General features: G+C 38.5%; 1 protein-coding gene across 2 annotated transcripts in view; it reads left to right on the forward strand.

The window, feature by feature from the left end:
- Positions 1 to 617: 617 nt before the first annotated feature.
- Positions 618 to 12,815, forward strand: part of fliI (FLII actin remodeling protein) — a 91,587-nt gene continuing 79,389 nt past the window's right edge. The window contains exons 1-3 of one of the 2 annotated variants that reach the window (XM_067154905.2): positions 618 to 751; positions 6,252 to 6,362; positions 11,839 to 12,077. In XM_067154905.2, coding sequence (XP_067011006.2) covers positions 689 to 751; positions 6,252 to 6,362; positions 11,839 to 12,077 — 413 coding nt within the window. In that variant the 5' untranslated portion in view covers positions 618 to 688. The remainder of the gene's footprint in view (positions 752 to 6,251; positions 6,363 to 11,838; positions 12,078 to 12,815) is intronic. The other variant, XM_067154906.2, reaches the window with a different exon arrangement.

Consider the following 12,815-nt stretch of genomic DNA (forward strand, 5'->3'; position numbering starts at 1 on the left):
GCTGAAAGAACACTGTACATGATTAGGGAATGCGTTTCTATTTTATATCACTTGCAACTAAAACTCACCTGTAAGGGTAATATAGAGGCTATATTAGAATTTGTTTAAACGTGGCAAGCATAAAGGAGCACAATAGGAGCTGAATAACGATGTGAAATAAACGAGAACACTTGGGAGACTTGAAAACTCACTTTGTGTTCCCGCCCGACAAAGTGGATAAGCATAGTTGCCAAGCCTCAAACACAACTATCGACCGTGGTAGCATTTGAGACGTGTGCAGTTTTTTGTAACGCTTGCAACAACGAGCTTTTATCGAAGTTCTTTGACAGTGATATACTGTCCTTCTGACATCTCAGAAGAACGAAATTTAATTTTACACAATTGATATACGTTCATTTCTGGTAACAACACGAATTAAACGCGTTTCCAATATATAGCTAAAAATAAAAATGCAATTTTTTTTTTTTTTTTTTTTTTTTTTTTTTTTTTAGTGGAAGGAAGAGAGGGATATGGAATGTATTCAATATATCATTTAAATGTTAGAATGTTGGTACCTATTTTTGTCCCGTTTTAAAAAGAAGAAAATCAGAGTTTCCATCTGTTATCATGGTGTTGAGGTAGTCATTTTCATTTGTGATAAGTTTTGTTCGCTGCCTGACGTTTGTTGTTATTTATTTATTTGGTCCCAATGGCGAATACGGGCGTTCTTCCGTTTGTCCGAGGTGTAGATTTTACGTGCAATGATTTCAGTGTAAGTAATCTTCAAGGTTGACGTCAACCTAACCTATAACTGTTAATGTCATTGGTTATAAAACGATTGGCATCTAGTCATAAATTATATTATTAATAGTATTATATTAGCATTAATAAGAGTATTATATTAGAATAATAACTTCTTTGTGTATTATGTTGTACGGTTTAAGGCATATACGCTATTCAGGTTGCCCCTCCCACTAAATCCCTATTGTGAAGTATCTTGAATTTTGCAATTAGATGGTGTTTTTAGACAATGCATATCAACACTGTACAGTAGATTGTTATTGAGAAACAATAATTTGAAAATTACACCCTCCTTTTCTTTTTTGAAACTGCTCACCTGGTTATCTCGTATATGGTAGGCTAACACAAACAATACGGAAATGCATTTAAATGTGTTCAAACTGTGTATCATCAAATGCCGCACGTTGTTCATAACGTTTTTGAAGGTTATTGAACATGTCGATGAATAAAGGTTGCCCTAAGGGCACAACAAATGATATCTTCTCGCGTATGTCTTGAAAACTGTTTCTTTTAACATGCCCCCATATATTGGCATCTGGGGCCGTGAGATCGGGGGAGCAGGAAAGGTACGGAAATGGAGTTCCACGAGAAATTGGCTATCTCTTAAGTTTCTCTGCAGAAGGGTACGTGACTCCCCCAAGATGAGGGGTGTAGCTCCTTTCTAGCTGCATCCATTATTGTTGGAGGAATAAGTTTCTGGGGTTTGTGATGAGGTCTCTGTCAACTACCTGGTCTACTACTATATTTTTAGATTCTGTGCAGCATCCTCGATGAAATAAGGGCCGAGTAATCCTATACGGAACGCAGATGTTAATATAAGGAACAATCTTTATTTGGGAATCATATTAATGAGGTAGTGAAGATCTCTGTACATGGTTATGAGAGTATTTTAGTGGTTGTAGTAAGGATGTATAGGAAAGGGCTTATAAGTCTCTGGTAAGAACGCAGTTTGAGTATGGTTCCAGTGTATGGACCCTCACTTGATACAAGAGCTGGAAAAATTCAAAGGAAAGTAGCATGATTTGTTCTGGGTGATTTACGACAAAGGAGTAGTGTTACCGAAATGTTGCTGGGAAGACTTGGGAGTAAGGAAATGAGATGCTCGATTATGTGCTATGTTTCAAGCTGTCAGTGGAGAGATGGCGTGGAATGGCAGGAGTAGACAAATAAGTTTGAGGGGAGTTTTTCAAAGTAGGAAAGATCGTATTATAAGGATAAAGTTGGAATTCAAGAGGACAGATTGGGGCAAACATTCATTTATAGGATGAGGAGTAAGGGATTGGAATAAATTATTAAGGGAAATGTTTGTTAAATTTCTAAGTTATTTGAAAATATTTAAGAAAAAGCTAGATAAACATTTGATAGGGAATCTGCCACGTGGGCAACAGACAGACCTAAGTGCAGATCATTGATTGGCACAGTGCAACCAACGCCACTGTCGGCATCCCTAGAGATGGTTTTCTATGGTTTCCTATTTTCACACATGGCAAATGCTGGGGCTGTACCTTAATTATGGCTGGGCCGGGCTGAATGGCTCAGAAGGTTGAGGCCTGAAAAATGGTTTTAACATTGTGATGTTCAAGGAGCCTTCCAATACGATCCATGTCGTCCCGTATATACGGCAAATAAGCGATACCTTTCTTCCTGGGTTCTTCTCGCTTACTATTCGCTGGCTGTCTTCTGGGGTGGAGTGCTCTCATGACCTCTTGTACCGTGTAGCCATTGGTTTATAAGGCTAGATCAAGATGCCGTAGTTCCTTCTCGATGTACTCTGGTTCACAGACACAAAGGGCGCGATCCACCAAGGTCTTCACCATGGCGCCTTTCTGGCCAGGATGGTGATTGGAAGTTTTGTTTAAGTATCGGTCTGTGTGTGTTGGTTTTCGGTATACTTGATGCCCTAGGGATCCATCATTCTTCCTCTTCACCAGCACGTCCAGGAAAGCTAATTCTCCATCCTTTTCCTTCTCCACAGTGAATTGCATACGAGGATGAATACTGTTCAGATGTGTAAGAAAACCGTCAAGTGCCTCCTCTCCATGTCCCAATATCACAAAAGTGTCATCCACATAGCGGAACCAACAGCTGGGTTTATTTACAGCAGTTTATTTACAGATGTCACGGATCGTATTGGAAGGCTCCTTGAACGTCATGATGTTACAACCATTTTTCGCCGACCCAACAGTTACGAAACATGTTACGTTCTGCCAAAGATCCACGTGACCCTCTAACATCTACTGGGGTCTATAGGATACCGTGCAGCTGTGGAGCTGTTTATATTGGCACGACTGGCAGAAGTGTCAATACTCGCTTGATGGAGCACAAAAGGAACTGTCGCTTGGAGCAATACGACAAATCAGCAGTAGCGGAGTATGCACTGCTTGACGGAAAGCATGAGATCCGTTATGAGGATACTGACATACTGGCCACAACATCCCACTTTCATGCCCGTCTCTACAGGGAAGCAATCAAAATACATAAACATCCGGATAACTTTAATAGAAAGGAGGAAGGACTGAAATTCAGGAAGGCCTGGTACACCCCTTTATATAACGTAGGGCCGAAGTTCACTAAGATCAGGGACATTACAGTCAACTAACCAGAGGATCCATTGCTCGGCACGACCTAATCGGAGGTCGTACACTCCGAGATCCAATCAGACAACAGACTGCTCGGAGCGACCCAGTCGGAATTCATGCCCTCATATACTCAACCTGGTGACATACTGCACGGCGCGAACCAATCACAGGTCGTGTGCTCAGAGATCCAACCAAACACCAGACTGCTCGGCGCGACCCAATCGGAGGTCGTGCTTTCAGATAGTCAATCAGATGTCGAATTGCACGGCGCAAACCAATTGGAGGCCGCACACTTACATATAAATACAGCTGCTTCCCAAACAACTTTTACAGTCGCCAGCGGGATACAGGAGAGCTTATATACACAACGCCACAGAAGATAACTACCGCAGCAATAGTCTAAACATCTGGGAGAAGCGAGAGGAGTGGACCACGGCATAATAGCCCGGAAGATTATTATATTGACACCGGCCATGAAAGCCTTCACACTTTAGTGATATTTTGCTTATCAATTTGATGCGCTGCCTGTGCTCATGTATACGTTGCACTGCGCCTTGACTCTTTACAGCCTGAGGGAAAAATTAAAATAAATAAATTAAGTGCTTGGGGCCGATGACCTTAGATGTTAGGCTTCTTTAAACAACAAGCATCATCATCATCATCATCAAATATAGTGCTATAGCTATGGAGGCAAGCTCTGCATTCAGGAAATGCGTGCATTCAAACCCCACCATTGACTGTTCTGGGATTTATTTTCTGTGCTTTACCATTTTCACTCCGTGGCAAATGCCAGGACAGAGCCAATTCCTTCCATCTCCTTACTCCATTTCATTCATCATTCATTTCATCTTTAGCTTCTCAACTGAGGTTACATCAGGCTGTAACAAACATGCCATCTTAATTCCTCTCACCTCATGCCCCATTGATGTCTTTTTAGTGCTGGTTTCCAGACGTCAGGCAGCCTAGCCTAGAGGGCAGTACTTTCACTACAAAATCCACCTGTAAAGTATAAGTACTCCTGCCTTTCAGACTTCAGGAAGTCTACTAGAATGATGGTGCCGGGCTAAGTAGCTCAGACGGTAGAGCGCTTGCATTTCGAGCCCAACTTGGCAGGTTCGATATTGGCTCAGTCTGGTCGTATTTGAAGTTACTTAAATACGTCAGTGTTGTCAGTAGATTTACTGGCCCGTAAATGAACTCCTGCGGGACAAGGTTCCAGCACATCAGCGTCTCCAAAAATCCATAAAAGTAGTTAGCGGAACGTAAAAGCAATAACATTAGAATGATGGTGAAACGTCCACCACTCGCTAACGCACAACGTGGCACAACAGCTTAGAGCTCCAGCTGCGCAAGTCTAAGGAGCAAGACTAGAATTGCTTTACAGGTGTTGGTCATCTCTTAGCTACACATGGATCTGTTTTCAATGTGATAAACGACTGTGTTTGTTAATTGTTTCGAAGCATGTAAAACCACAGTCACACACACACAGTCTATAATTACTGTGTGAAACATCCAGCACAGGATAATTTTGAGAAATATAAAAGAATGGAAAATTCTAAATTCCCATGGACGAAATTAGGTATTTTTCACCAATAGAGCATGTCAAAAATGTCAAAAACATATCAGATGTAATGCTTTTCAGGAGTTTGTTCTATTAACCAGCATTTCGTCTTAGGTCTGACACTAGACTCGTGAGAGTGGGATGTGTCAGACCCTACCCACTGACACTGGGGTGTATGCAGGTGATCTTATCAGAAGCCCTTATAAGAGGCACAGTCTGATAACTGCATATCAGATGAGAAATGCTAAAATATGCTACTCGTACAAAGTTTTCAATACACACAACTCTTCTATTGTATGAAAAACTCTCCACGATATGGGCCTAATAAAACAGTGTATAGTAACTGTAATGTACCTTTAGACGATCTGAATGATTACCGTATTTTAGCTCAAGAACCATCCACGTGAACGGAAATATTCAGATAGCCACTATTGACAGAATATCCTCAAAGGGAATGCATGGCGGAGAAACATTCTACTTATCTCATGCGACTCCAGGTGATGTAAAGAGTGCCCTTAATGACACGATGGAATAAACCTGTCCCTTTTAAGAAAAATTCTCCATCAGCTGTCCTGGTTAAGACGTAAGTACCATGCTGTTTCTCCTCTGCACAAAATACTGCAAACAGGTAAACCAGATTACCTCTCTCTTTCAAATAGAGCACCCTCAAGGTTGTGTCCATCCCCACTCATCACAGCAGTATGGAATTCTCTCCCAGCTGAAAGTAGACATATATAACCTAAAGAATGTGCTGGAAATTTTACCTACATTGAGATTAATTACTCCTAAGAAACACCCCGAAATGTTAGATTATTAAATAAATAAAATGTAGATGTAAGGTATGTAACATCATAGTTTAAATTGTTTGTGATTTAGTTTTCATAATCTTAAATACTCTACATTAATTTAATAATTTTAAAATTATTTTTATGATACTTTAAATTTCAGTTAAAATACATTTTATGTTTACTTTAAATGATATTAAATTTACTGTTGATTTTAAGTAGTTATAATGCTCGGTATATTATGTTATGCAGGTGAATAACTATATAGTTCGGCATAATACAGGCTTCATAGTCTGAGCCCTGCCGTGTACAGAAAGTAATTACTAAATAAATGTTTCAAATTAATTAAGCCTGATTCATGTATTATTTTTGTGAATTAAATCTCTCCGCACATTTCTCATCGTAGGAAAAATAAAGGAACATTTTTTGTAGCAAAGTACTGTACCTGTATCTATTTTGCGGGTTTTGTGATCTGTAAGTCCTTAGCACTTAGGTGAAAGTAGGTGTAATAAACATGTCTATTAGTAATATGTGGTCTTGGTTTAGGAGGACAAGTTCCCGGATGCCGTACGGCTCATGACGGGAGTGCAATGGCTCAAGTTGGACAGAACAAATCTGACGCAGATTCCAGAAGAGATGGGAAAGCTTCTCAAACTGGTAACTAGGCTATATTAAGATGTCTCTATTTAAATTTGATATATACTCTTCAGGTGAGGTCATCAGTGACCACCAGTTTGAAGCTCCTTGTGGCTCAGTAGTATAGTGCTTTTATTGTTGGTTAAATGCCATAGGTACATGTTTCAAGAACTTACATGTTCTCTTGTTCAGCGGCGAGACATCACTGTTCTATCTTGCCTTACAAATTATTGCCATAAAATATTATAAAACTGGCTGCGCTACCCGTCGTATAGCACGTGCTGAGTTATCCAACTCCCAGCTACTTTCCGCCATTATTCGAGCAATATTCGGGACGCAGCAGTAATCCCATCTATCAGAGATGAGTGACGGCAGAAGAGATAAATCCCATCACATCAATAGTCAATGTAATGTTATTGTTGATCAGTTTTATGAGCTTTTGATATTGTAGGCCTTCACATTTAGTTTTCTTCCGACTCGGGAATATTAGAGCCAGGCACAAGCTTAGTTGTCAATGTGACTTGAGACTGACAAGGTCATCTCCATTCGAGACAACAACTTTTATTTATACACGTTTTAATCCATGGTATTGATGGTCTCACTACACTGCTTAGCACATAGTTTTGATTTTAACTGTCAGCAAGTTTTATTTGACAATCAAAAACGACCCATCAGACAAGAGGCCTTTGTACCTCAATATGTTTTTAATTCATTACTCATGATTACTATCATTTCACTTCATCAAGATTTTTAATTTGTTTGCATTATGTAATAATTGTTCTGCTACTGAAGATGGCCTTGAGAATAGGCCGAAACGTGTATAGACTTTTTCATCTAACAGATGAGTAGGATTTGATAAATACTTTTATTTGTAAAGTGACAGCCGTCAATATGGAATGAGATAACTTGCAATTAGAGCATCTAATGAAAGGCCGTCCATGATTCCCTCTGTCTTGTTCTTCAAGCAGTTGTTCCTTGCTATTTTTTTCTGATTTTTTTAATACTAGTCTTCACATTTTCCCTTGTTGTTGTGGACCGATGACCACGCGGTTTTACACTTTAAGACAATCGTGACAAACACAGTTAAACAATATTTCTGTGTCCGCAACGCTCAGCGTTGATATGGACTAAGAAACTAAAGTCTGAATCGTTCTGTATAAGACATAAATGATTAGAACTTATATTCTCTATAACTTTTGTTATATAGCACTTTTCGTAGGATCAATAACATAGGTAGCCTATTTCAAAAAATAAATTTAAGACACCTTCCCCTAAACTACCATTTCATCTAGCGTGAATAAAAATTATTTATAACCTAGATTGTAGCACCTTATTCCCAGACTTTACATACCGATTTTCATTAAATTCTCCTCACCCATTTTCTCGCTGTTCGGCGTTGATATGGACAATTAAAATTCATGAGTATCTATTATCGTAGCTGGTACAGTAAAAATGTATGACATGAATTATTGGACATTTCACTCTATATAACTTTCATTGTGTAGTATTTATCGATCCACTTCATATCCGTATCGATAACTTCTTAACACGAGTCAGCATGTAAAATTTAAAATAAAAATACATTTAATGACATTCACGTATTTTCTGCAAGTTGCAGATCGTGTGCAAGCTACTCATTTAGATGAATTTAAATACATTGGAACTCCCAACACAACAGTGTATCCTCCAAAGGCAAACAAATTAAAGCAAGATAAACAATCTAGTTTACGAACCTTTAGAACAAGTACTAAAGGAACTTCAAAAGAAGTTTTATACCTGGTGATAAGCTGGACACTCGAAGGAAAACAACATCCAACACACTCCAACTATACTCATTGAAAAGTGGACCAGTATTTTTAAGCATATTCACCTACTGTATAAGACATTTTAAGCCATCTTAACTACCAATAAGTATTTTTAATATGTTAGATGCTATATACCACTAAGCAACCACCTTCACCTCCGCACAATCCACACACAACCCCCTCCCCTCAACACTACCTTCCTCCCTCAGTTAGTTCATAAGCTTTTAGTTTCCCATGGAATACTTTTTAAGATTAACTAAAGAACACCTGTGTTTACTTTTAATCTTATCACCTTAGCTTCCATTCGTATAGCTGATGATGACTGAAAAGCAGTTGAAACGCACTGTATTTGTAAATTATGTTATAGATTTGCCAAAGGCAAAGAATAAAAATTATCGATTAGGTGGAAAATCATTGTTCTGATTATCAGAGGACCATTAAAACCGATAAAAATTTGAGAATTAAAATTTTGCCCTCCCCTAAATTACCACTTTACTCAGCATGGGTAAATTATTTATAGCCTAGATTGTAGTGGCTCATTCCCTAACTTTACATACCGATTTTCATTAAATTCTCGTCTGCCATTTTTTCGTGATGCGCGTACAGACAGAAATGACGGAAAATTAAAAAGTGCATGTCCTCGTTACTATGAACACTACCGATACAGACATACCGTTCCTTTTAAATTCTGAGCAATGTATAGACAAAACTCTTATTTTATATATATAGATAAGTCTAAGACGATGGTTTCCTAGTTGTTCTTCCTCTTAAAACTAATCTCCACTACCTCGAAGAAATAAAATTATTATATGTCAATTGAAATAAAAATTATTGGAAGTTATTTTATCGCTTTGTCTCAATAAAATAACAAATTTATCAATTATGTACTTTTTAAAAATATTTTGTCTAAAAACAAATGGTCTTGTAGAATTGAGGCATCCACTCGAATAATTGATGTGCCTGAAATTATGCCTATATCTGCAATTCCTCCTGTTGAACATTCTTCTATTCCATTGTGTCAAGGACTTTTACAAACTTTCTTGACCCTATATGACAAAAAGGAAGAACACTCTTATTATTTGATTCTGGATAACAAAAGTTCAAAATTAAGATATATTAATGAATGGATTATTAAGTCATTTTCATTTCCCCTTGCATTCAGGTTGGGGTGTTGCCTCTCCTTCCACCACTCCTCTTTTTCAGAGTTTTTTTTAAAAGACTGTTTGTTCGAGGCGTCCACGTACAAAGATCTTTTGTCCTTACTTGTACCATATGTTATGAACGTGCGTGTATTTGGATATTGCGGAAGTGTAAAGGGTTAATTGTGAGGAAAGGAACATTAAGGACGACACAAACACCCAGTCCCCAGGCCAGGGATATTAATCATTTACAATCAAAAACCTCTGACCCGCCCGGGAATCGAACCCGGAGCCGCCGGGGGACAGGCGGACGCGTTGCCCTCTACACCGCGGGGCCGGACTTTCCAGAGGTTAATAATTACCACCATTCTTTTTAGGCTATCGTTATGATGGGGTCGCCACTCCAAAAGGCATTTTAGATCTGCTGCCAGCAATTATTCAGGCTGCCCCTAACATGGGAAACAAACTCTGTTGATGAATAGTGTACTCATACCATTCTTTGAGTACTGGTCTGCCTCTTCCGCAATCTCCACCATTTCAGAGTCCATCTTCCCCGCCATAGATGCTGTTGAGGTCTTCGCTTGTAACCGTGAACTGGGACCCTTACCAGATGTTACATGCCGGGTCAGTGTGCTCTGGGACTCACATAGGCAGAGCAGGGTCCCTACCTGCTACATGTGAATGGCTTACAGTACAAAGTACTTTCTTAAAAGTACATAATTGATAAATTTGTTATTTTATTAAGACTGAAAGTTGGAACACAAGGCGATATAACAACTTCCAGTAATCTTTAAATTGACATATAATAATTTTATTTCTTAAACTTAGTTTCTAATATTTTATGACAATTTGTAATTTATTTGTAAGAAGAGATAAAATAGTGATGTTAACAAGTCCTGGAAATGCTTAGGAGATATACAGCTGCTGAAGAAGAGAACATGTATGCCATTGATTGTAAGTTTGTTATCGCTGATAGATAAATTTGAACTCAATATGGACCCAAGTAAATCAACCCATTATGGTTAAAATAATAAACTCGTCACAGAATCATGATTGATTTGTGCTTATTTGAAACTGACCACTCTTGAAGGGAATGGTTGAGACTTCCCAAAACATGTTTGGTTTAATAAAAGAGTTTTTCTTTCCTTTAATGAGTGTATTGATCAAGGTGGATTTAAATAAACTATTTTAAATAGTTATATTATACATTTATATTATACTGACACATGACTCTTAAGACTGACTAGTATCCCATATGGGAGTGGGACGTACACTTATGTGAGGAACACCACACGTTTGGCTGTTGCCTATGGGTGGTACCATAATGTGCGACACGCTGTGGGTTTGTATTGCCTATGAGGGACCAGTGACCTGGATTTTGGACCCCTTTTTATAACTATCATCATCTCAGGAAAGAAGGCATCGTTAATTGTATCCACTGATTGTTTTGGATTCATGGTCAGTTTTATCGTTTCATTTTGTTGCACCTTGTACCATTAGGGGCTGGTGACCTAACTGTTAGGTCCATTTAAATAACAAACAACATCATCATCATCATCTTTATACAGGCTAGCTGTCAATTACACATTTGACAGTTTCCACTTCCATATCATTCCATGTCCTTCTCCATTGTTGGTTGCTTTTATCATCTTCTAAGCTTGGCCATCTTCCCTACCATGTTCATCAACAATTTGCTGGGTCTGTTGTTTTGCTCGCTGCTCCTCCAGGAATGTTGCCTCCTTGACCCTCATTGTCACAATATTACTGGCTGCGATGTGACCTCGTAAGGTTCAGTTCAAAGGAAAGCGAACTGTCTGCACTGTCTCCTGCAATATTGCATCATTCTGGTCAAACAGAATGCGACCTGAGAGCAATGTGATTGGGACCGCGGCAGGCAGTCTTCTGCTTGTAATTTTCTACAGGCAACAGTTAATAATTCCTTCAGAAAGCACAGAGAAATTATTGAATATATTGCGTGTTCGAGCACATTTGTAAAATGCGGAAATGTGGAAGGTATGCATTTATTTATTTATTTATTTATTTATCTATTTACGTATTTCAATTGAATGAAGGAATAAATAAATAAATGACGCTGTAAAGCTAACGTGAAAAACCTGTCTTCAAATGATATCAATTTGCAGCACTTCTCTCTTTTAAAAAAAATTATTTCATGCAACCATTTTCTTTTTTCTTTTGCTTTACTGAAAGCGAGGAAAAGAAGTAATTCATCAGAACTGCTGGATATTTGATATAAAACCAAGGAAACAAGAGTTCAAGAAAGAAAATATTGAATGATATTGGGATGCACTTCGTTGCAAGTGCTATCATACTGGTTCACCCTGACTTGCCTGCATTCTGTTGGACTCCCCCAGTCTCTGACGTCTGTGGTAATTTCGTCCGTGCGGGCAGTTCGCTTTTTGTTTGAACATTGATTGATGGAACATGGTTGAGTGTAAACATTATAAATTATTCCTCTCTTTAAATGAATTGTGACTGATCTCTAATTTGATTGCAAATATTGTCAGTACTGATTTAACTATAACTTGCCTGCAGGAACATCTGTCGTTAACCCGCAACAATCTAGAGCGTCTTTATGGGGAGCTGACGGAGCTGGCGTGTCTGAGAACTCTCAACATACGACATAATCGAGTGAAGAGCTCTGGAATACCCGCCGATCTGTTTCGCCTCGAAGAGTTGACCACTCTCGACCTGAGCCACAACAACTTGAAAGAGGTGCCTGAGGGTTTGGAGCGAGCGCGATCCCTGCTGGTCCTCAACCTCAGCCACAACCAGTGAGTGATGCCTGACGTTTTGTAGGTTCATATCTACAAAACTACTTGTTCAACACTACCAAATTTTGCTCACATTTTAACATCAACTGGGGCATGATATCAATTATCTGTCTCCCTTATTCATTGACAGGGATGCAGATAATAGAAAATCAATTTTCAGAATTCATGTTTCTACCACAATTTTAGATACAGTATGAGTTTATTTGTGCAAATGATTAAATTATTAAAACTAATACCCAAAACGTATTTTACTCTTTTAAAATGGGCTAACAAGAAAAGTCCTCAAATTTGAGGGTGGTTGGTGCTGTTCTACTTATATTTTACAGAAAATTTGTGAGCATTCCTTGTAGCTTGTAAGCGATTAAAGAACTCGTATGGTTCCTGAGGAAAAATGGATGTAGGAGAAGTGGGAACGACAAGGAGTGTACTGATCTATTTGAAGATGACCGTTTATGAAGATGTTTTGCCAGCTCCTTGACAGAATGGTCAGTGTCGTGGTCTTGAGTGAACTCAGAGCATGTCTTTATAGACATAACAATTGTGAATAACTGTTAATGCCGGTATAACGGCATAAGAAAGTGCTTTGAAGACGGTAAGTCAGATAATGTTTAAACGGAGGAAAAAACAGCAAGAAAATTTGCTATAGGACTACCTTGAATTTACTTGAAGTGTCTTGAAGAAAAGTCTTTATAGAAATACGTAAATAGATAAATAAATAAATGCATACCTTCCACATTT

Source organism: Anabrus simplex, chromosome 10 (genome assembly GCF_040414725.1).
Source record: "Anabrus simplex isolate iqAnaSimp1 chromosome 10, ASM4041472v1, whole genome shotgun sequence".
NCBI classification, from domain to species: Eukaryota; Metazoa; Arthropoda; class Insecta; order Orthoptera; family Tettigoniidae; genus Anabrus; species Anabrus simplex.